Genomic DNA, 25,000 nt, shown 5'->3' with positions numbered 1-25,000 from the left:
AAGAAGGGAAACGAAGAAGGGGAGGGAGGGAAAGAAGGGAAACGAAGAAGGGGAGGGAAAGGGAAGGGGAGAGAGGGAGGGAGAAAGAGTGAGAGGAAGGGTGCGAAAGGGGGAGGGAGAGAGGAAGGGAGAGGGGAAAGGGAATGAAGGGAAAGGAAGAGGGGGAGGGAGGGAGGAAGGAAAGGGAAAAGGGAAAGAAGGGAAAGGAAGATGGTGAGGGAAAGGGAAGGGGAGAGAGGGAGGGAGAAAGAGTGAGAGGAAGGGAGGCAAAGGGAATAAGGGGAAAGTGAGAGAGGGGGAGAGGAAGGGAAAGGGAGGGAGAAATAAAGTGAGGAAGGGAGGGAAAGGGGAAAAGGAATAGGGGGAAAGGGAGAGAGGGCAAGGAAAGGAAAGGGAGAAAGGAAAAGAATGAAAGGGAGAGACACAGGGGAGGGGGAAGGAGGATGAGGGATGGAGGGAGGGAAGGAAGAGGGTAAGAGGGGAGGAGATAAAGGGAGAGAAGAAGGAGGAGGAGAGAGAGAGAGAGAGAGAGAGAGAGAGAGAGAGAGAGAGAGGCCCTACCCAAAGAGGTAATTTTCCCATTCTTCCACAGCTGTACCAAAACAAGTATTATTTATTTTGTTCATGAGTGTGCACATCCTCTCTCTCTCTCTCTCTCTCTCTCTCTCTCTCTCCATCGACTCTTCCTCATACGGCTTGTGACTGACCGAATTACGACCCAGAAAACCAAAGAGGAAGAGGAGAAATAAGAGGAGGAAGAGAAATAAGAGGAAGAAGTGTAAGTAGGAAGAAGAGAAATAAGAGGAAGAAGGAAAATAAGAAGAAAAATAAGAGGAATAAGAGGAGAAATAAGAGGAAGAAGAGAAACTAGAAGGACATGTAAGAGGAAGAAGAGAAATAAGAGGAATATCAGCGGAACTAAGAGGAAGGAAGACAAGGTGTGAGGTAGTAGAGGCGACGAAGGAGGGAAGGAGAGGAACGGAAGGAAGGAGGAATTTATGAGGAACGGGGAGAGACGGAGGTAATGTTGGGGAACGAGAAGGAAGGAGAGAGGGAGAGAAGGAAGGAGAGAGGGAGAAGGAAGGAGAGACGAAGAAGGAAGGAGAGACGAAGAAGGAAGGAGCGAAAGACGGAGAGGGAAGGAGAGTGGGAGGATGAAAGAGAGAGGGAGAAGGAAGGAAAGAGAGAGAGGGAAGGAAAGAGGGAGAGGGAAGGAGAGAGAGGGAGAGGGAAGGAGAGAGAGGGAGAGGGAAGGAGAGAGAGGGAGAGGGATGGAGAGAGAGGGAGAGGGAAGGACACAGGGAAAGAGAAGGGGTGAGGGAGAGGATGGAGAGAGGGAGAGGGAAGGACAGAGGGAAAGGGAAGGAGAGAAGGATAGGGAAGGAGGGAGGGAGAGGGATGGGAAGCGGGAAAGGGGAAGACGAAGACAAGAAGGGGAAGAAGAGGAAAGGATGGTAAGAGGAAGATGAGTGGAAGACTGCTGGTAGGAATCGAGAAATGTGTGTGAGGGAGGAAACACAGAAGATAAAAATAAGAGGAGGAGGAGGAGGAGGAGGAGGAAGAGGAAGAGAGAGAAGGAGGAGGAGGAGGAGGAAGAGGAGGAGGAGGATGGAATATGAGCAAAAGGAGTGAAAAAACAAAAAGAAAAAAAGAAAACGAGAGGGGAAGAAAGAGGAAAGGCATAACAGGGAAGAAAAAAGAAAGAAAAAAGAAAGCGAGAGAAAGAAGAAAGAGAGAGACGTCAAGAAAATCAGAAGTGGGAGGGAGGGGGGGGGAGGGAAGGTAGGAAAAAATAGACGGAAGAGGGAAGGAGGAGGAAGAAACGACAGGAAATGAAGAAAAAATAAAGAAAGACATGAAGGAAAGATGAGGAGAAGGGAAAAGGTTAATCTGTCTATCTACCTATTGCCGGACGCCTTAATCCCATACGGGGGGGGGGCCACAAGCAAATCGCCTCCACGTCGGTGTCCCCCCGCCATTTCACTGCCCTGCTCCCAGCTCACCCCCCACCCCTCTCATGTAGCTCTCCATCTCTCCATCTCATCCTTGGCCTCCCCCTCCCTCTCCCCCCCTCCACCTTACTCACATACACTCTCCTCATCAGTCTCTCAGCGTATAAAAAAAAAGTGAAAGAAAATGGGAAATTAAACTACTTTCAAGGCTAGACTGAGGTAATTTGAAAAAGTTGTCTTACTTGGTGACATAAAAGGAAGGCAGAGAGTACGAAAAAAAACGGGAAAGGAGAAAGACAAGAGGAAAAAGACGAAGAAATGTGGAACGCGAGTAAAAAATAAAAGTGAGGGAGACTAAGGTGTGTGTGTGTGTGTGTGTGTGTGTGTGTGTGTGTGTGTGTGTGTGTGAAAGAGAGAGAGAGAGAGAGAGAGAGAGAGAGAGAGAATGATAACAGCAGAGAAACAGAAGAGACAAGGAGAGGGAGGGAGAGATAAGGCCTGGAGATATGGGAGAGAGAACAGCGAAGGAATACCAAGGAGAGACGAAGAAATAGGAGATGAAGTGAGAGGATGTGAAGAAATGAACGAAATATTAAGGGAAAACAAGATCTAAGCAAACTGAAGGAGAGGCAAGAATGAGACAAGGATAGCGGTAAGAAAAGGAAGGTTGGAGATAAAGACAATATACCGGCAAAGAAAAAATAAGAGGTTACTGAAGGAGAAATGGAAATGAGAGAGAGAGAGAGAGAGAGAGAGAGAGAGAGAGAACCACGCTTGCTGGAGTCTATTGATTCCCGTCAGCTGAGCGCCACACCAACCACACCTCTACCACACCTCTATCACACCAACCACACCTCTATCACACCAACCCCCACACCTCTACCACACCAACCACACTAGGCACAACACAGCCACACACCACCACACCACATCACATCACTACCACAGCCTTGTACTTTAAACTGGCATAATTGTGGTGGGGTAGTGGTGTGGTTGGTGTGGTAGGGGTGTGGTTGGTGTGGTAGAGGTGTGGCTGGTGTGGTAGAGGTGTGGTTGGTGTGGTAGGGGTGTGGTTGGTGTGGTAGGGGTGTGGTTGGTGTGGTAGAGGTGTGGCTGGTGTGGTGGAGGTGTGGTAGGGGTGTGGTTGGTGTGGTAGAGGTGGCATAACTGTGGTGGGGTAGTTGCTATTTTTTTCGTTTGTGTCTTCTACATCGATTTGCTATAAACCAATGACGGGACAAATGTGTGACAAAAACATGATCATTTCTCTTATAGTCAATATGAGGGACGCACACACACGCACACGTACATGAACACACACACACACACACACACACACACACACACACACACACACACACACACACACACACACACACACACACACACACACACACACACACACACACACATACACATACATATATACCGGTACACACACACGCATATACACACACATACAGTATATACCGGTACACACACACACACACACACACACATTTATACACACATATATGTACCGGTACACACACACACACACACACACACACACACACACAGGTCAACCACTTCAACCCAATTAACGTAATGCTTGACAAAGACGCCTTCACGTGGTGGCACCTATGTATCAGGGCAGTGAGGCTGCCAAGTTATTATACAAACATCAACTCCTTATCCCCCGAAAGGAAGATGGTGGACTGTAAGAGGGAAATTTCAGCCAGCAGTTCACCGAGTTCAAGTTCAGATGATCCAGTAGCAGTGGCGGCGGCGGTGGTGGGGGCAGGAGCAGGATCATACCACAGAGAATCATTTACGGGAAGAAAAACGTGGAGGCGATTTGTTTGTGGCCACCCCTAACGGGATTAAGGCGTTTGGCAATAGATAGACAGACAGACAGAAATGTACCACGCCTCTCCCAGCTTAGTAATATTAGCCAGCAGAGGAAAATGAGAGAAGTATAAGAGGTGACATATTAATCGCACTCAGAGCACATCAGTCATCCTCCTCCCTGACAAAGCATATTAAAGAGCATCATTTATGGTATGTGAGTGAGGTGGAGGAGGGGGAGAGGGAGGGGGAGACCAAGGATGAGATGGAGGGATGGAGTGGAGAGGTATATGGGAGAGGGGTGTGTGAACTCGGGGTTGGGCAGAGAAATGGCAGGGGACAGGGGGACATGGAGGCGATTTGTTTGTGGCCACTCCTTACGGGATTGAATAACTTTAGTCCTCGACTGTACATAGTGGCACGAGGCTGTATTCTAGATGACCCAAGAAGCTTCCTAACACCTCTTCCTTAGTGATTTATTTTGCATGCTGTACCTTAAGAATTTCCAGTGAGTTATTTCATTTTCGTATAGAGTTTACACTGGTTGCATATATGAGGAGTCTGACGTGTTATGCGCAAAACAAATCGCTATGGAAGAGGTGTTAGGGGATGTTTAAAGCCTACTTAGAATAGGACCCATGGCTGGTTCTGTGTGTGTGTGTGTGTGTGTGTGTGTGTGTGTGTGTGTGTGTGTGTGTGTGTGTGTGTGTGTGTGTGTGTGTGTGAGAGAGAGAGAGAGAGAGAGAGAGAGAATGCATGCCTCACGTGACCAGCCGTCGTATTTACCTGTGTCACCCATGTCACTCTCCCCATGTCAGGCGGTCACACAACCCACCTGTGGACAAAACACAAGATTATAGTGAAGCCTGACACACACACACACACACACACACACACACACACACACACACACACACACACACAATAACCTTCCTCAATTGTCAGTCTACAGTGTTCATCATCATCACCATCATCATCATCATCATCATCATCGTCATCATCATCATCTTACAAAAGTTGACTCACTATAACAGCATCACACAATCAACCTCCACCACTGGTCAATTAACAATGCTCATCATCACTATCAACATCATAATCACCATCATTAGCCTCATCCTAGTATTGATAATAAATGAAAATGGGTTTCTCTCTCTCTCTCTCTCTCTCTCTCTCATTTACTTCCGTCTTCTCATCCCTTTTCTTTACCCATACTCACCCTCACCCCCACCCCCATCCCTTCCTTCTCCCTCACCCACCTCACCCCCACCCCACCCCTTCCTTCTCCCTCACCACCTCATCCTCGTCCTCCACCCCACCCCTTCCTTCTCCCTTACTCACCCTGACCCTCCCTCACCCTCACCCTGACCCCCTCCCAGTTCTGCGCCAGTCAGGGAGATATGCCGTGTTATATTTCACCTCAGTACAACCCCAATGTGCCAATTTTCTCCGTATTTATGGGCAAGGCGGTACCATCCACACATCTAGTTAACCAAAAACTTATGGCATTAATCCTACTACTTGGGTTTTAAATAATAATGAAGGAAATCCCAATACACGTGTTTTATTAAAGAAATCCCACTCATATTTTCTACACCTGGATATCTAAACACACACACACACACACACACACACACACACACACACACACACACACACACACACACACACAATAAAACACCAAGGACTCTCATTAATAAGGAAATTAATCTGTTATAAAAGAAGTCCAATTTACCATTTTTTTTTATAATATTAATATAAATGAATAAAAAGAATGCGGAAATATGCTCTGTACGTGTGTTGAATTCTGATATGACGAAAACAGCAATAAACAAGATAGGCTTCACACACACACACACACACACACACACACACACACACACACACACACACACACACACACACACAATGCTGACATTATTTAAACTCTCTCTCTCTCTCTCTCTCTCTCACTTACGTTCGCCCTTCCTGCCTTCCTTCCTTCTTTCCTCTTCTTCCCTCCTTATCATTTTCCCTCCATATCTCTTCCCCTCCTTCCCCTCTTCATCTCTTCCCTTCTCTCTTCTTCTCTTCTCCTCTCCTCCCCTCTTTTCTTCCCTCCTCCCCTCCCCCCGTCATCTCTTCTTTCTCCCCGCCTACTATCTTTTTTTCCTTCTTTCTTCCCTCTCTCATCTTCCTTTTCCATATTCTCCCCCATTTTCTCCCCACATTTTTCTTTCTCCTTTCTATATATTTCCTCCACCCTCTCCTCCTCCTCCTCTTCTTCCTCCTCCATGATCCCTCTCCTTTCCTCCCTTCTGGTCTCCCTCCTTGAACTCACACAGCCATGACCTCTCTCTCTCTCTCTTACTTTTCCGTCTTCCTCTCTTCCACCTCCCTTCTCTCACTCCCCCCTCCCCTCCCTCCCTCCCCCATTAAGCTATACTCATTAGCTTTTAATTACACCTGCCTCACCTCTTCTCTCTTCCTTCCATCCCTTTGAAATAAAAAAATAAAGCCCTTTCTCTCCAGCCTATTCACTTCTCTCTCTCTCTCTCTCTCTCTCTCCACAACCCGCCTTCACCTTTCCTCCCACTTCCACACCTTCTCTGATCTCCTCTTAGCTTCTTTAAGTGGTCCTCCCCGCCCACCTCACCTCTCCTCTTCCTCCCTCCGCCTCTCCCTATCCTTTCACCCTCCACCACCTCCTCAGCGATCTTCTCTCCCCTCCTACCTCCTCCCTTCTTATCTTTCTCCTCCACTACACTCTCCCCCTGCCCTCTTCTCCCTCTCCCTCTTCCCCTCCTTTTCCCCTCTTACCTACCTTCACAGCTCAGTTGATGGCCAAGCGTAGTCAGATTGGAGGGTGGATGTGACTAGTATGCTATCTATCTATCTATCTATAGCCCGACGCCCTAATCCCGCAAGGGGTGGCCGCAGACAAAACGCCTCCAAGTCGCTCTGTCACCCACCATCTGACTGCCCTCCCCCCAGCTCACTCCCCCCTCCCTAGTATGCAAGGGTTTCATAAATTTCATGCAGTTACGACTATTATGCAAGTTACGGTAGTGTCCCTGTTCCGTTAGATGAAAACACGCTGACCACACTCCCTTCCCTCTTATCTTTTTCCCTCCTCCCCGCATCCTCTCTCACTGATCCTCTCCTATCACCCCAACTGATCCTCTCTCCCCCCCTCCCCTGATCCCCTCCCCTCCTCCTCGGTAATAATCCTCAACTGTATCTACCTGGCCCCCTCCCCCCTCCCCCTTCCATCTCCAGCAGGATCTCGCCCCCTCCCTCCCCCCCCTCCTAAGTAATAATGCCTTACTGTTTCTACTACCTCTTCCCTCGCCCCCCCCTCCAACCCCAACCTGACCCCCTTCCCCCCCCCCCGTGACCCCTGGCAGGCCGTGACCAGCGCCGTGGTTCACCAGATCAACTCTCAGCTGCTGCCCTCAATACCACAGTACTCCCTCCCACCTTTCTCTCTACCCCCCTCCCCTCCCCACGGTTTCCTCCCCTCCCCTTCTCCCCCACCCATCCACACTCTCACTTTCCTCCCCTGCACACCTTCACACACTGTCTCCCCTCCTCCCCACACCATCGTCCCCCTCTATGTTCCAGCTCCACTCCCCTCCCCAACCTCGCTCCCCTCTCCTTCCACCCTCACTCCCCTCCCCTTCACTCTCCACTCTGTCTCCTCTCCCTACCCTTCCACATCCTCAATCCCCTCTCCTCCTCCCACCCCTGCACCCCACCTTCCCCTCCCCAGCTGCACCCACTTCATACTGTTTTCCTTTACCTAATTCTTCGATCCTCCTCTCCCTCTCTCTCTCTCTCCCTCCTTTCACCTCCTCTTCTCCTTTCCATTTAATCCTCGCCCTCTCCCTTTGTTCCTCTTGCCACTCCTCATACTCCCTCTTCCACTTTCCCCTCCCTTTCTTCCTTCTCTCTTCACTTTCCTCTTCACCTTCTCTCCGTCTCCTCACCCCACAACAATATCTCCCGCTCCTGTTCCTCCTCCTCCTCTTCCTCCTCCTCCTTCTTCCCTTCCTCAGCCTCTCTCATCAGGTCCTGTCCCCTCCTCCTCCTTCCCCATTTTTATCATCTTCCCCTCTTCCACATCCCCTCCTCTCCCCTCCCCTTCCTTCCTTTCCATTCCTTCCCTCCTCATCACTCCAATAAATACTTCACAGTTGATCACTCGAATTATACTAGAGGCAATGGGCACAAAATAATTGGCAAACGATTCCAGTCGCATGAAGCTAAGCATTTCTCCTTCAATGGAGTTGTAAATATATGGATTAAATTGCCCTACAATGCAGTAAATTGTAATACAGTACATACCTTTAAAGGTCGCCTGGATAAGTATTTGTTGTCTAACCCCCATCTTAATATGTTTACTCCTGAATAAAACACTTGTGTATGTTTAATTTTTATTTTTTAAGACCCTGGATCAATTTATTTAATGTAAATATATTATATGCACAGATAGCCCTGAGTTAACGGTCACTACTCATACTTTCGACCTGTGATGGGCTGTGGATCACTGAGGGTCCCTGTTAGTTAAGTGGCCACCATAGGGATTTTTTTAATGTACCAGGGGTCACTGCTTCAGGAGGTGACTTGTGTGCTTGTCCTGCATGGGAAAGTTCCTAGTCTCAGTGGAATGAACGGAGCTGGGGCCTGATTGACTGCTGCCTACCTTAACAGCGCCAGGCAAGGCTGCCGCACCACCCTTGAACATCCACACTGTGCACTGTGCAATTTCCACGCTGTATCGGCAGACGCCCCGTCAACTGAACGTACCCGTACATAGCGACATGCATTAGTTGTTTATTTATTCACTAATTCATTGTACTTTACTACTTTCTCTTTCAGGTTATTCATACTGGTAGCTTATTGATAATGTATTACAGAATGTAGTTTTTCCTTTTCAGTCTTTCCTATGAAATTTCCATGTCAGTTTTTCCATGTTGCATGGTGGTTTTTCTCACTTTTTCTTACCAGTTTTAACTGCAGGGTTTGGAGGTGGGGGAACCCTTCTTGCTTTACCATCCTTATCCTTCAGCATATAAAGTTAGATCTCGTAGTCATAGTCTACTCTGTAACAAACAGCCTCGAATGGACCATAAGGTCTGTTGCTGTTTGGTTACCTTTGTATTCCTTTATACTTTGTACTCCCTCTTCACCCCTCCGTTACGCTACCCTACACTCTTTCTCTCCCCTCCCATCACCTTCCTCCCCCACCTTACCCATCCCTGCCCTAAACCCCGTCCCTCCCCCACCCCCTCCCCTACACCCTTTCCCACATCTGCATAATGTATCCTACCCATCTTTCCCACGCTGTGTCATTCCCTTCCCTCATCTCCTCTTACTCATTTCCTTTCCTCTCTCTTCATCATCCTTATCTATCTATCTATCTCACAAACACACACAAACGTAACCAATCTCTCTCTCTCTCTCTCTTCCTCATTTTCTCTGCCTCTTCTCATCACTCTTATCTGTTAATCCGTCCCACACACAAGCATACACAAATGTCATGTCCTCTCTCTCTCTCTCTCTCTCTCTCAATATAAGAAGGCAAAGTTAGGCTGCCAAAGGGATTTATGTACCTCATTAGTAAAGCTCCTTGATTTTATTAGAAGCGGTAGCCGTTTTTTGCTCTCACCTCTCTCTCTCTCTCTCTCTCTCTCTCTCTCTCTCACACACACACACACACACACACACACACACACACACACACACATACACACACACAAACAATTATTTCAACTACCTCTCATTTACTGCTTTACCTACCTCTCTCCTCCCCTTTCTACCTATTCCTACGTACAGTCTCTCTCTCTCTCTCTCTCTCTCTCTCTCTCTCTCTCTCTCTCTCTCTCTCTCCCAGCACCGTCCACACACACAAATAAACAATTCCACTGACTTCAAGGACCAGCGTGACATCACTGAGAACAAACCCATCCCAATCCCACTGACATCATCACTGAAGGGGGGGGGGAGCCACCTGGAACTGCAAACACACCCACCTACACACTGACTCACCCACCTACACACTGACACACCCACCTACACACTGACACACCCACCTACACACTGACTCACCCACCTACACACTGACACACCCACGTACATTGTCATCAGGGACCTGTACTTGGGCAGTTTATGGTGGCAACACATAAACAAACTGGTGTACTGTCCAACTTCTAAGGTCTTCTGGTCTCTCTCTCCCCCCCCCCTCTCTCTCTCTCTCTCTCTCACACACACACACACACACACACACGCACAAACACACACAGGACCACTTGGAACTGCACATACACCACTGGCACCATCACCCAATCAGTCAGCAGGCACTTCAGCAGTTAGCAGTAGCAGCAGCACATAAACACATCGACTCCACACAGCGGTTGGAAGGTGGAGGGAGGTGAGGTGTGACGACAGAAAGACATCAGTAGCATCGATGGAAGGAGGATGGGAAAGACGGAGGAAACAGATGAAAGAAAAAATACCGAAGAATGAGTTAGAAAAGGAGGAAAGGAAGAACAGGAATGGATTAGTAGTAAGGATGGAAGGAGAATTTGAAAGACAGAGAATATAGATGGAAGAAGAAAATATGAAGGGTGGGTTAGAGGGAGGGAGTAAAGGATGAGGAGGAAGGAATGAGTGCTGAGGAAACAAGAAGAATGGGAAAGACTTAGAAGACAAATGTAAGAAAAAGTAAAGACGGGTGGGTTACAGAAATGAAAGTGAGGACGAACAGAGGGTAGAACAAGCAAGAACGACAGCACTGTAAATGTTTAAAATGGTGACTACGACTGGGGAGGCCGAGGATGAGATGGAGGGATGGGGTGGAAAGGTATATGAGAGAGGGGTGTGTGAGTTGGGAGCAGGGGAGTGAAATGGGGAGGGACAGGGCGACTTGGAGGCGATTTGTTTGTGGCCACCCCAAACGGGATTGAGGCGTCTGGCAATAGATAGATAGATAGATAGTTTTTATCACTCCTACACTGTGAACAGGAAAAGTTTATGGAAAAGCGTATATTAACTGTTTTGTTGTAGCATTTTTAACTCTCACTCTCTGTTCATCTGCCTACCAATCTACCAATCTGTGTGTCAGTATAACGTATAATCCTTCATCACTACTTTACTACAAAAAAATGCCAAAAAAAACAAAAATGTCTTAGAAAACCTTCTCTTACATCTTTCGACCTGTTTATATAGTTCCGCCTGCAAAACATTCTTAGACAGCTTTAACATAATCATTTGTATTTTCTTTCAGACTGGATTTTGCGCTGACGAAAAATAAAATAAGCTTAAGAATAACAATAGCTACTGCGTCGAAAATTCATGTACCATAGTGTTCTCGTGGCAGGTATAATAGTAGTATAAATGTAAAAATATCTTCCTAGCTCTATAACTTCCTCAGACTCCAAGAGAAAGGGTTCCATCATCACCACAGACGAAGAAACAGATTACAGGATTACATTTCAAGACCAGGTGAGTGTGACTATGAAAGCAAGGACCGATGAACCAAAATAATATAATTCCTGTTAGTGTTAAAGCATCTGAATTCCACAACCTAAATTGAGTTTCTGAAAGTTGCATGATTAGGAAGGAGGATGGAACAGTTTACGAGATTTAAGTTTATAGGTGAGAGGATTATAGTGTGTGTGTGTGTGTGTGTGTGTGTGTGTGTGTGTGTGTGTGTGTGTGTGTGTGTGTGTGTGTGTGTGTGTGTGTGTGTGTGTGTGTGTGTGTGTGTGTGTGTGTGTGTGTGTGTGTGTGTGTGTGTGTGTGTGTGTGTGTGTGTGTGTGTGTGTGATCATTAGCATATGTCCGGAAACACCAAGGCCGGACGCTGTGGTAAAGGAACCGATCATTATAACCTTCCCTGTCACTTGATTCTCACACACTCTCTCACACTCCCTCACGCACTCTCACACTCCCTCACGCACTCTCACACTCCCTCACGCACTCCACATTACCACACGCAGTCTTACACTCCCTCACGCACTCTCAGTTACATTTCACTCTCACATCACCACACGTACTGTCTTCACGCCTATACCCTTCTCAAGCTTCTTCACTGTCTTTGCTCTCAAACAACCTAACACACTCTTACACCAGCCCACGCACTCTCTCACTCTGCCTTCAGTGCCACAGCTTCCCATCTCACTCTTAATCAAATGCAGTCTTCACTCTTATACCCATCTCACGCTCTCTCAATGTCCATACTCACACACAAACACACAAACACACACACACACACACACACACACACACTCTCACCGCCTCATTACGCTCCCACATGCACACTCACGCCTCACTCTCATAATACCTCACACTGTACTCACTCTCACTCTGTATTCACTCTCACACTCTCTCAAGCACTAGTTATATTTTCACTTCAGCACAAATAAACTCACGCTAACCTCCCCTTCACCACACACTATGCACACTACATCACACTTCCTTTTCCACCTTCTTTCACTGTCCCCTGTCTCACATCTCACTACTACTATTCCTTCTCAACCCTCTCCCATCACCATCTCGTAATAGCAGATCTCTCTCTCTCTCTCTCTCCCCACCCAACTTAATGCCTACCCTTATTTCTCTCCCTGTATTCCTCCAATGCCCTCACCCTTCAACACCCTCACCCTTTCCCACTCACGCCATCACCCTTCCCCTCCCCCACCCTCACCCTTCAACACCCTACCACACCCTCGCCCTTCTCCACCCTCTCCCTTCCCCGCCTTCCCCCTCCCCCTCCCCCACCCTCACTGTTTCTCACCCTTCTCCACCCTCACCCTTTCCCAGCCCTCACCCTTTCTCAATCCCGATCCCTTTTCCCTCACCCTATCTCGCCCTTCACCCTTCTCCTCTCCAACACACACCTGTTTCTCGCCTTCCCCTCATCGTTGACTCACCTTCCCCTCTTTCTCAAAATAGACAGAGGCTATTAACAGAACGAAAGAGCTACAAGTGAAAACATTTACAATACAATAATACGTAACACAGAACCTCCCTCAATATTTCCTTTAAAAATCTGTGAATATCTGATTTATTTGAAAGACCCGGCTAGATATATAAGTGAACAAATATACAGTTCTCCATAATGTGTTCTGCAAGGAGTTGAAAATGAAAAAGGAAAAGATGTGTGTGTGTGGAGAGGGTCAACTTGTTCCTAGCGTGTTCTGTGATTAATAAAGAAAGGGAGTCGTGTAAATAAAGTACAATTCTTCATAATGTGCTCTGCAATAATAATGATGATGATGATGATGATGATGATGATGATGATGATGATGATGATGATGATGATGATAATAATAATAATAATAATAAAAAAAATAATAAAAACAATAATAATCACAAAATAATACAAACAATGCTACTACTACTACTACTACTACTACTACTACTAATAATAATAATAATAATAATAATAGTGTAACAGCATATGAAAACAGAGTACAATTTTGCATGTGTTCAGTAACCATTAAAAAAAAGAATCTTACACGAAAACAGAGTACAATTCAAGGTAAGGTGCTGTGTCATTTCTCACGCTGCAACAGTGGAGCGGCTCTCTGTGTTGCAGGAGGGTGTTGCAGGGGAGTGTTGCATGGAGAGGTTGCAGGGGGCTTGGTGTTGCAGGGGGTGTTGCAGAGGGATGTTTGCAGGGGGGTGTTGTAGAGGGATGTTTCCAGGGGGGTGTTGTAGGGGGGTGCTTGCAGGGGTGTGTAGCAAGGGTGTGTTGCGGGGGTCTGGTGTCGCAACAGTGCACGCATCAATGCTACCACTGTGTTCACCCAGCCTGCTTGTCGTCTTCACATCACTGCCTCCTCAAGACTAACCCCAGTACGTGACCTAATTGTGCATCGAGGCTGGGATGGGCATATCGCTGTGGTAATCAGGGTATTGGGGGTTAGTGAGGGAGGGAGTGAGTCTGTCAGTGCGGAAACCTGAGGGATTCATCAGGCAGGGGAATACAGAGGAAATATGGGTGTAATAAAGGTGAGGATGCGTTTTTTCACACTAACCTGGCCTGTGACTGCCATCTCTCCATCTTGAAAACTGAGGTGTAACAATACATATAACACTAGAATATGGTGCTAGTCACGAAGAAGAGCCATGGAGAGAACGTAGAGCCACAGTTTTGTCTTATCCTGTCACTGAGCTACGTGAAATAAGCCGCAAAAGAACAAACATCTGGACCACGTTACGGTAAAAGGACTGTATAATTTTCTGTCTGTCCTCCGAAGTCCCCTATCCATCTCTTTTGGGGGGATATGGAGGGCACTGAGGCAGGTTTGTTTAATCAGGCAGTTCCACCGGCCGGGTCATATCTGTGCCATCACGTGAAGGCATCCCTCTCCAGTACCATACGGGGGAGCACAAAGAAAGATATGGAAATGGCTGGTAGCGTGAGGGTGACTGGATATGTAGTGGGGTGAGGGAGTCCAGCTGAGGTGTGGATGTCAATATAAGGGGTGAGGGAGTAAAAATATAAGGGGGTGAGGGAGTCTACAAATACTGTATATGGGGGTGAGGGAGACTACAATGACAAGGGGATGAGGGAGACATGGAAATATATGAGGGTGGGGGAGTCTAGAAATAAGGGGGTGGGAGTGGCCAGCAGTGTCTAGGGGTAAGTGAGGAGTAGGTGGGTAGGTGAGTGGCATGAAGAGGGCTGACAGGTGAGCATCCAGGTGAGTGAGGCTAATTGCTTTGGGCTACTTGCACAGGTGAGGGCTGGGATGAGAGGGTCGGGGGTGAGGGGTGAAAGTGATGGTCTGACTAAGCAATTTTGGGGCAGTGAGGGAAGGATGCTGTGCTTGGGAATGGAGTGTAAGTGTGTGGGCGTGATGTGGTAATGAGGGCTGGGGCGTGGGGCTGAGGGCGGGCTGGGGAGCAGAGAGGGAGGGGTGAGGGCTGGAGTGCAGGACAGTGGGGTGGGGTGTAGGGGTGGCATACAAAAATAGGAATGCAGAAGTAAAAACAGACCGGGGTGAGGGGTGAGGGCTGCTGTACAGGTGACAGGGGTGAGGGCGGACTGGGGGGGCAGGGGTGTGAAGGGTGAGGTGCAAAGGTGGGGGAGGGCTGGGGTGAGGGGCGATAGTTGGGGTACAGGGCAAGGATGAGGGCGGGGTGAGGCAAGACAACAGAAGGCCGCCACGCGGGCTGGAAGAGAGAGAAGCCTTGTCTAGCCTGTTGCCAAGACGGTCCCCCCAATCCCTCACCCCTCCCCTCACCCCTCACCCCTCACTCCACCCCTCACCCCCACCCCTCACTCTGTCTTCAACCCCTACCTCTTTCCTGGCAAGCACATAAGTTAGATCTTCAGTGTAATTAGTTCCACCCCACCAAACAACCTCCTCATGGGGCACTATGACTTATTATATGTACTCACCCCACACCCCACCCTATCCCTCACCCCACACCCCACCCTATCCCTCACCCCACACCCCACCCTATCCCTCACCCCACACCCCACCCTATCCCTCACCCCACCCTACCCCTCACCCCACACCTCACCCTATCCCACACCCCACCCTATCCCTCACCCCACACCCCACCCTACCCCTCACCCCACACCCCACCCTCTCACCCCACACCTCACCCTATCCCTCAACCCACACCTCACTCTACCCCTCACCCCACACCCCACCCTATCCCTCACCCCACACCTCACCCTATCCCTCGCCCCACACCTCAATCTACCCCTCATCCCACCCTAACCCTACCCCTGCCCTCTCCTTCGCCCCCATCATCACCCTCACCCCGTCCTTCAATATACTATCATTTCCTCCCCTATCCTCTCTCTCCCCTTCCCCCCCCCCATCTCCCATTCTACCCCCTCACCCCTCATCCAACCCCCTCCTTTCCTCCCCTTACCCATCACCCTCTCTCCCCCATCGCCCTACGTCTTTCCCCTTATTTCTCCCCTTCCTCTCAACTCTCACCCCTCCCCTCTACCCTCAGTCGATCCAACTCCCCTCCCAGAGTCCCCCTCCCCTCAACTCTCTTCTCCCTCCCCTCACCCTTACCTCTCTTCCCCTCCCCTCCCCTCCCCTCCCCTCTCTCGTTAACCGTATCTCTTCTCCCCTCATTCCTCACCCCTCCCCAGTGACCATACTCTCTCTCTCTCTCTCTCTCTCTCTCCTTCCTTCCCTCCCTGCCTCCCTCCCAATGCGGATATGGACAGGAAGTGAGACGGGGGGAGGGAAGGGGAGGAGAGGGGAGTAAGACGGGAGGGAAGATGGAGGGAGAAGGGGAAACAAAATGGAGAGAGAGAGAGAGAGAGAGACGAAAAGTGAAAAAAACAATGAGAGGGGAAATGGAGGGGACTGTATGAGAGGGGAAATGGAGGGGACTGTATGAGAGGGGAAATGGAGGGGACTGTATGAGAGGGGAAATGGAGGGGACTGTATGAGAGGGGATCGAGAGGGGATAGAGAGAGAATTGAGAGTTTATTTAGGGAGGAAATGGATGAAAGGGAGAGAAAGAAAAAAAAAGGGAGAAGGAATGGGAAAATTAGTGAAAAGAAAAGAAGGGAAGAGAGGTTAGAGAGGGCAAGGAGGAAAGAGAGAGAAGGAGTGGAAGGAGGAGAGGAAGAAAGGGAGGAAAGAGAGAGGGAACAGGAAGGGAGGAGAAAGAGGGAAGGAAAGGAGGCGAGAAAGGGAAGGAAGGGAGGGAGGAGGCCAGGAAGGGGAGGTAGCGAGTGAGGAAGAGAAGAGGAAGGAATGGCATGGGAAGGGAAGAGAGAAGAGAAAGGAAGTGAAGAGAAAGAACAGGAAGGGGAATTAAGAGAAAGAAAGGAAGGGATGAGAGAAGAAGAAGGGAAGGAAGACAGAGAGACAGGGAGGAAAGGGAGGAAATATATGGGCAGCCTGGAGGAAGGTGAAGGAAGATGGAGAGAGGGGGAGGGAAGAGGGAAGGGGGGAGGGAGGGGAGGGGGAGGGAAGAGGGGAAAAAAGGAACAGTGGAAACTTTTCTCTCCGGTAATGACTCTTCCCCTCCCCTCCCTCCCTCTTCTCTCCCCTCACTCCCTCTTCTCTCCCCTCCCTCCCTCTTCTCTCCCCTCCCTCCCTCTTCTCTTCCTTTCCTCCTTCCTCCCCCTACCTCCCCTCCTTCCATTCCTTTATCTTACCCCTCCCTCACTCACCTTCCTCCTCCTCCCCCTCCATCTCTCTCTCTCTTCTCTCTCACTTCCCTTCCTCCCTGCCTGCCTACTCTCACTCTTTCCCTAACAAAGCTCTCTCTCTCTCTCTCTCTCTCTCCCATCTTTCCTTCCTGCCTTCATACTCTCACTCTTTCCCTAACATAGCTCTCTCTCTCTCTCTCTCTCTCTCTCCCTTCTTTCCTTCCAGCCTTCATACTCTCACTCTTTCCCTAACAAAGCTCTCTCTCTCTCTCTCTCTGTCTTGGTAGTTTTTATATCTTTCTTCCAACAGGACATAACGGAGGAAGTGGTGGGCGGGGGAGTGCCTTCAGACAATATTCTTGGTGGGGGAGACTTGGTACGGTAACTCCTCTTCCTTTGCGATTTATCCTACGAAACATTATGAAACTATTACGCATTATCCCGAAAAACTGGCTGGATTCCGTAGAGCGCATCACTAAGTTTCAGAAATTGTCGTTCACTCACCCTCTGTTTATCGTACTGAGGTGGATCGATAGTCGTGGTCGCAATAAGTCTCCGCAAAATGGGCATAGTGTGCAACAGTAACATACAGGAGGAGAGTAAGGTATGGCAGGCAAAGTATAGCAATGTGGAAGAGAAGTTAGGTTACAAAGATGAGCACCGGGGTTAAGCGCTTCGAGGCCCCACCTTTACCTTACTTCTCTCCATCCTACTCTTAAAACATGCCACTAGATTAGATATATTACCAGTTCAGCCCAATGATGTCTTTATTTATGCTATCTTCAGCGTGTTATATTGAGCTACAGGTAGACTCTCCAAAGGGCAGGTGTTTGATACAGCCTTCATTAACCTGTAACCAGATGTCTTCCAGGTTATACTGAAACCAAACTACCTACAAGTAATATATGATAAGACGTCCACAGCCTGAAGGGGGTAACTTTACTATACTCTTCTTTACCCCTGGCCTAAATCTGCTATCTCTTCATCTCGAATGCTGAGTCGTAAACACTACAACCAGAATATGATGCTGGTTAAGAAGACCTGCTATGGAAGGAAAAAAGAGATGTATTACTGTCTTATTAGGACATTGAGTTACGTGATATATGCTGCAAAAGGACGAAAATCTGGGCCAGGTTAAGGTGAACGAACCATTGCTCACTCTGATTATCCTGCAATGCGTCAATACACCTCAAGTCTTCCAGAAATATTCCCTACCTTTTCCTTCACATGCTGTTTATCTTCCTACCTCTCTCATTCCTTCTCTTACAGCTTCTTACTATTCTCTTCCACTTTCTTCCTTCATCCCTCTCCTCTCTCGAAATCTCTTGCAACTTCTTTTTCCTCTTTATCACCCCCTCTTTCTTCCTCGACATCTTCTCTCAGTGTTTCTACTCTTCTTTCTCCTTTTCCTCCATCTACCTTGCTTTCCTACTCCCTACGCTCTCAGTTTCTCTTCCCTTCCTTCCTTCTCCCTCACCTTCCCTTCGCCGCCCCTCATCTCACATTCGCGTCTGATTATTTCTTCCCCTGTTCTCTTCCTCTCCAAATTCAGTTTCTCTCCTTTACATCTTCTTTCTTGTCTATTTCTCTCTTTGCTAAGCACTTCACATTACACCACCCGCTCTTCTTAAGTCTTTTTCCTCTCCACTCTTCTTCTTTTACACTTTGCCTTCTCTCTGTTCTCTCGTCTCCTCTCTGTCTGAATCCTAGTATTATCTCTTTTATCTCCAATGTTATTTTTCCCTCTCGTTCCTCATCTTTACCCCTCCACTCCTCTTTTTCACCTCTCATTCTCCCACATCCTTCCTCTTCCTCTTTCTGACCGCCTCACCTCCTTCCTCTTCCTCTTGTCTCCTCATTGTATCTGTCTTGCTTCCAAACACGTATCCTTTCAATTCATCTCACACCCTCAATCCCTTCCCTCCCTCTCCCTCCCCCTCTCTCTCCCTCCCCTCACCCCTCTCTCCTCTCTCCCTCCCTTCCCCCTTTCTTTCTTTCTTTCTCTCCCACCCCTCCCCCTTTCTTCCTCCCTCCCTCCCTTTCCCCCCCTCTCTCGCACACAACACCCCTCCTCCTCTCTCACTTCTCTCCCCACCCCTATCCTCTCCCTCCCTCTCCAATCCCTCCCCCCTTTTCACCACACAATGCCCTCTCTCACCCCCACATTCCTCACCACCACCACCCTCACCTCATCACCACCAACGAGCAGTGATGGTGGTGGTGATGACAGATATGATGATGGTGGTGAAGATGATGATGACAGGGGGAATGATGATTATGATGATAGCGACAAGGCATGGTGGTGACAAATGATGCTGTGAGAATGAGTGATGACGGTGACAACGATGATGACAGTGACGGAGAGTGATGTGAAGATGATGCAAGTGAAGGTGACTGTGATAATGAAGGTGATGATAATGATGATATTGATGGAACAAGGATGCTGATGATGGCAATGATGGTGACTATGATGATGATGATGATGATGATGATGATGATGGTGATGAAGAAGGTGATAAGGATGATGATGAGGAGGATGGTGATAAGGATGATGAAGATGATGATGATGATAAGGATGACGATGATGATGGTGATAGTGATGATGATGATGATGATAACAGAGGGTCCTTCCACTAAACATGACAAGCGATAATTAGACACTGATGAAGGAAATAAAAAGATTGAGATGGGCTGACAAGTGTGAATAAAGAAGAGGGCGTGGGCGTGGGCGGGGTGTGGGTGGGAGGGGTGAGGGTGGGAGTGAGGGTGGGGGCTGGTGTGAATGCGGGTGTGATCGCAGTGGGTGGAGAAGATATAAGTTAAGTGAGTATGGATATGATTGAAGTGGGTGGAGATGTGGGTTTGGGGATTGTGTGAGTGGGTGGGAAAGTGGGTGTAGGTGGGTGTAATATGGGCGGAGGAGTGGGTGTGGGTGGGTGGAATATGGGTGAGAGAGTGGATGTGGGTGGGTAGTATATGGGTGGGAAAGTGTGTGTGGCTGGGTGTATGTGTGATCAGGGAGGGTGCTGGTAGGTATATGTGGGCGTAATGTCACTGTGGGGGTGTGGGTGTTGGGTGGATGGGAGGGATGTGGAAGTATGGGTGGGTGGAAGTGATGTGGAAGTATGGGTGGGTGGAAGTGATGTGAATGTATGGGAGTGGGTGTGATGAGGTGGGTGGGATGTGGGTGTGATGGGATGTAGAAGTGTGGGTGTGGGTGTTCTGGTTAAGGTGGGTGGAATGTGGAAGAGAGGGTGTGGGTGGGATTCGCCTGAGTGGAAGGGCTATGAATGACTGGGCGGGCGTGGGTGGAGGCAGGGTGGAGGGGAGGAAGAACGTGACTGGGCGGAGTAAGGCTTGAAAGGGGTGTGGTGAAGATGGGCGGTAGGGAAGAAGGGGAGGGAGAAAGGGAAGGAAGGGGAAGAGGATGAAGAGGAGGGAGGAGAGGAAAAGGAAGAAATAGAAGGAGTGATGGAAGGAAAAATATTGAGGGAGAGACAGACAGGGGATGGGGTGAAGAGAAAGAGGATGGGGGAGATAAACAGAAGATGGGAGGGAGGAGGGCTGATAGGGGGAGGTTTGGAGGGAGAAAGGGAGAGGTAGATTGGAGGGATGGAGGGAGTGGTGGGGAGACGTGCCTTGCTGTGAGAGGAACGTGATAGTGGAAGGGGTGGGTGGGAGAGTGGAAGGGCAGGGAGGGAGGGGAAGGAGGGGATGGGAGGGTAGGAATGAGGCTGTATGGGGAGGAAGGTGGAGGGGAGTGGACAGGATACAGCAATACAGGTGGAGAAGGAGAAGTGGAGGAGGAAGAGGAATATGGTGGAAGGAAGGGTAAGGAAGGGTGAAAGTGGACTGGGTGAAAGTGGACTGGGTGGAAGAGAGGCTGGGGAGGAAGGGCAGGGGAGAGATGTGGGAGGATGGGGGGGAGATGGGTGAGGGAAGGAGAGGCAGGAAAGACTGAGAGGAATGGGAGAGGGTAGGAAAGGTGAGAGAGAGTGGTATGAGGCGTGGGGAGGGAGCATATGATGTGGAGGATGGGGTGGAATGAAGTGGAGAGAGTAAGGTATGGAAGAGAATGAAATGGGGACAATGTGGGTGTGTGGATCGAAGGTTGGAGTGGTGGGTGAATGTGGAGAAGGTGGAGGGGGAGATGTGGCTGGGTGGGAGGGAGAGAGGGCAGGATTAAAAGAGGAGACTGTGGGAGGGAGGAGTGGAATGAAGTGGTGGGTGGTGGGAGTGGATGAGGTGGAGGAGGGGGTTATCTAGGGATGGGGGGGAGTTGGAGGGGAATTTTGGAGGGGGGCGGTATGTGGATGGGAGGCAGTTGGAGAGGAGAGATGAAAGGGACTGTGTAGAGGGGGGTTGGAGGGGTGTTGGAGGGGGCAGGTGGATGGGGTCGATTGGAGGGTGGAGGTGGAGGGGGCTGAGTGTTTGGGGGGACAGTGGGGGGGAGGGGTCAGTGGTAGCGACCGCAGGATTCTGTTTATGTTAGTCGGAGGGTCAGTAGGGGGAGGGGGAAGAGGAAGAGAGAAGAGGATCGAAGAGAATGGGAAGGTGGGGATGAGGAGGTGGTGGGGAGGGAAGAGGACACGTGGTGGAAGAAGGGGAGACGAAGAAGAGGAAAAGGAAGAGGAAGAGGAGATATTTATATAAGAGGCTGGAAGAGTACAATAACAGATGGGGGGAGGAGGAAACAGGGAGAGAGGGAGGGGAAGATGGGAGGGGAAGGGGAGGAAAGAGGCAGTGAAAAGGAGAAATATAGGCAGACGAGGTGGGAGGGAAGATAAAACGGGGAGGAAATGAACGATAAGAAAACAGAATAGAAACGAGGGATAGTCGATGGATGGAGAATGACATGAAGGAGGGAAGGAGAAAGATGACAAGAGGAAGACAAGACGAATGGAAGAGGGAAATAAATGAATGAATGAAGGAAGGAAGGAGGGAAGAAATTATACGACATTAGAGCGAGGGAGAGCAACAAAAAAAGACAGGAAGAGGGACGAAAATAGAATGTACGAAGAGAGATACAGTGAATGAATGATGGCGAAGGAGGGAAAAAAAGAGGACAGGAAAAAGTAAGAGAGAAAATTCGAAATGGAAAAGAAGGAGATATATTAAAATGAGACACGGGAAATATTATGAGAGAAGGGAAGGGAAAAGATGAGGGAAGAAAGGGAAAATGAGGGAAATGGAGAGGAAATGAGAAAGCGAGAGAGAGAGGAGGATGGGGGGATAAATGGGAGAGGCTGGCAGAAGGGAAGATGAGAGGGCGGGAGAGGTCATGGAGGGAGGGAGAAGTTATAGAGGGAGGGAGGGAGGGAGGGAGAGAGGGAGATTGATCCGGGAGATAGGGTAAGAGAGAGGGAATATGGACGGAGGGTCAGTATCAGGAGATAAAATGGGAAAGGAAGGAAGAGAAGGGAGGAGAGAGGCACTAGGAAGGAAAGGGAGGGAGGAGGGGAGAAGGGAGGAATCAGAAGAGAGGGGAGGAAGGAAGAGGGAGGAATGGAATTAGAAACTAATATGAGGAAGGGGAAAAAGGAGAGAGAGAGAGAGAGAGAGAGAGAGAGAGAGAGAGAGAGAGAGAGAGAGAGAGAGAGAGGGAGGCAGTGGGTATTACAGCAGGTTATGGTGCGGGGGTGAGGGAAGAAGAGGGAGGAGGAGGAGGAGGGGGAGAGGAGAGGGGGGAGGAGAAGGGGAGGCAGTGCGTTAGGTGGAGGGAGGGTACGAAGGAAAGTAGAGAGAGGGGAAGATTTAGGGGAACTGCGGGGGAGGGAGGGGGAGAGAAGGAGGGAGGGAGGGAAGGAGGGAAGCTAGAAAGGGAAGGATGGAGGAGGACAGAAAAGAAGGAGGGAGGGAGGGAAGGAGAGGAAGGAAAGGAGAGGAGGGAGGCGGGAGGGAGGGGGAGAGAAGGATGAAAGGAACAGAAATGAGTGAGAGGGACGCAAAAGGTGGATAGACAGACAGGGAGGGAAGGAAGAGAGATGGAGGGGAGGAGAGAGAGAGGGGAGGGAGGGAAGGAGGAGAGGGAAAGAGAGGGAGAGATGGAGGGAGGAGGGAGAGAAAAGTCAGTTGATGAGTTTACCAACAACACAAATCTGTCAGCAAAAAATAACACACACACACACACACACACACACACACACACACACACTAACTCGACAAGCACAATATCTAAACAAGCTCTTTAGTATACGCACGAGGAATGCTGCTAAAAGTCTCTCTCTCTCTCTCTCACACACACACACACACACACACACACACACACACACACACACACACACACACACACACACACCAGCACCTTTTTAACAGCAAGAAGAGTGGGAAAGGTTTAAGGCCGTCTGAATCCACTCAACCACCAGGCGCCCATTCGGATCCCTTGAAAACACGATACACACCAATCTCACAGGGATGCTTGTCTCTTCTTCTCAGCATCTCTGGATTTTCTCGAGATGTGGGTCACCCTTACCTGAAGAAAGAGAGGAAGAATTAGTACTGAGACGAGACGGAAAGAGAGGTGACTGATAGATAGATAGATGGATGGATGGATGGATGGATGGATGGATGGATAGATAGATAGACAGACAGACACAGATAGATACGGTATAGATAAATATATAGGAGAGACGTTTTGTGTGTGTGTGTGTGTGTGTGTGTGTGTGTGTGTGAGAGAGAGAGAGAGAGAGAGAGAGAGAGAGAGAGAGAGAGAAGAGAGAGAGAGAGAGGCATAAATCGACAAAGGGAAGAAGTAAATCTAGACTAACAGTGAGCAGTCTAAGAGAGAAAATAAAGTGAGAGAATGAAAGTGAGAATATATGAGAAGATTTATCCTGAGTGACAGTAAAAGAGAGTGAATTTGAGTGAGTAAGTGAGTGAGTAAGAGTGTGTGTGTGTGTGTGTGTGTGTGTGTGTGTGTGTGTGTGTGTGTGTGTGTGTGTGTGTGTGTGTGTGTGTGTGTGTGTGTGTGTGTGTGTGTGTGTGTGTGTGTGTGTGTGTGTGTGTGTGAGAGAGAGAGAGAGAGAGAGTGTGCGAGGGAAATTACATAAAAAGAGAGAGGTAAGAAAAAAGATAGAAAGAATAGGGACAAATTAAGAGGGTAAGCAATGATTAATTCGTGAGTGCTCGGGGAGAGAGAGAGAGAGAGAGAGAGAGAGAGAGAGAGAGAGAGAGAGAGAGAGAGAGAGTTGAAGGTGACTAAGCAAGATAGAGTAAGAATATAAATTAACGAGTAAGAGAGGAATTAAGCAAGAGGACCAGTGAATAAGAAAGGAGTGAGTGAGTGAGTGAGTGAGTGAGTGAGTGAGTGAGTGAGAGAGTGAGTGTGTGAGTGAGTGAGTGAGTGAGTGAGTGAGTGAGTGAGTGCGTGTGTGAGTGAGTGAGTGAGCGAGAGAGAGAGAGAGAGGGAGCCACAACAACAACACGACCTGAGGATTATCTCAAGATCAGGGAGAGAGGAGGAGGAGGAGGAGGAGGAGGAGGAGGAAAGATACGAAAAAGAGGAAGTGAGGGTGAAGGAGTAGAGAGGGAGGGGGAGAAAGACGAAGGAGAGGGAGAGATCAGGAGGGAGTGGGGAGGAGAAGAGGAAGAGAGAGAGAGAGGAAGAAGATGGAAGAAGTAGAGGAAGAAGGAAGGAGGAGAGGAGTTGGGATGGAAGAAGATAAAGAGGAAGAGTAAGCAGAGGAAGATTTCAGATGTGGTAGGGAAAGAGAAGAAAGAGGAAGAAGATCAATGGAAGACAAGTGAAGGAAGGAAGGAAGGACAGAAAACAGGTGGAGGAGGAGGAAAGAAGTAAGTGAAGGAGGAGGTGAAGGATGGGAGAGAGGTGGAGAAGGCATGGAGGATCAGGGAGGTGAGGGAAGGAAGAATGGAAGGAAAGGGAAAAGGCAAGAAGGAAGGGAGGAGTGGGAAGGAAGGAGGAGGGAGGGTGAGGGAAGGAGGAGAGAGAGGGAGGAAGATAAGAGACGGAGAAAGATAATGAGAGGAAGAGGGAGAGAAAAATGAGAGGTAGGGAAGGGCAGATCTTGAATGTCTCTCTCTTTTGTTTGTTTTTTTCTTGAAGGGAACATTAACTCTCTGGGATTCTAGCCTT

The 25,000-nt window shown here is 48.9% G+C and overlaps 1 protein-coding gene across 1 annotated transcript in view; it reads right to left on the bottom strand.

The window, feature by feature from the left end:
- The window catches only part of RhoGAP93B (MyTH4 and RhoGAP_KIAA1688 domain-containing protein RhoGAP93B), a 174,831-nt gene that overhangs the window by 139,482 nt on the left and 10,349 nt on the right, over positions 1-25,000 (bottom strand). The window contains exon 2 of the mRNA XM_080270806.1: positions 13,330-13,528. Coding sequence (XP_080126932.1) covers positions 13,330-13,528 — 199 coding nt within the window. The remainder of the gene's footprint in view (positions 1-13,329; positions 13,529-25,000) is intronic.

This window comes from Coenobita brevimanus, chromosome 43 (genome assembly GCF_032717465.1).
Source record: "Coenobita brevimanus isolate Jiangsu-jjx chromosome 43, ASM3271746v2, whole genome shotgun sequence".
In the NCBI taxonomy this organism is placed as follows: Eukaryota; Metazoa; Arthropoda; class Malacostraca; order Decapoda; family Coenobitidae; genus Coenobita; species Coenobita brevimanus.
The sequence above is the reverse complement of the archived record's forward strand: the minus strand, read 5'-3'. Positions and strand labels throughout refer to the sequence as shown.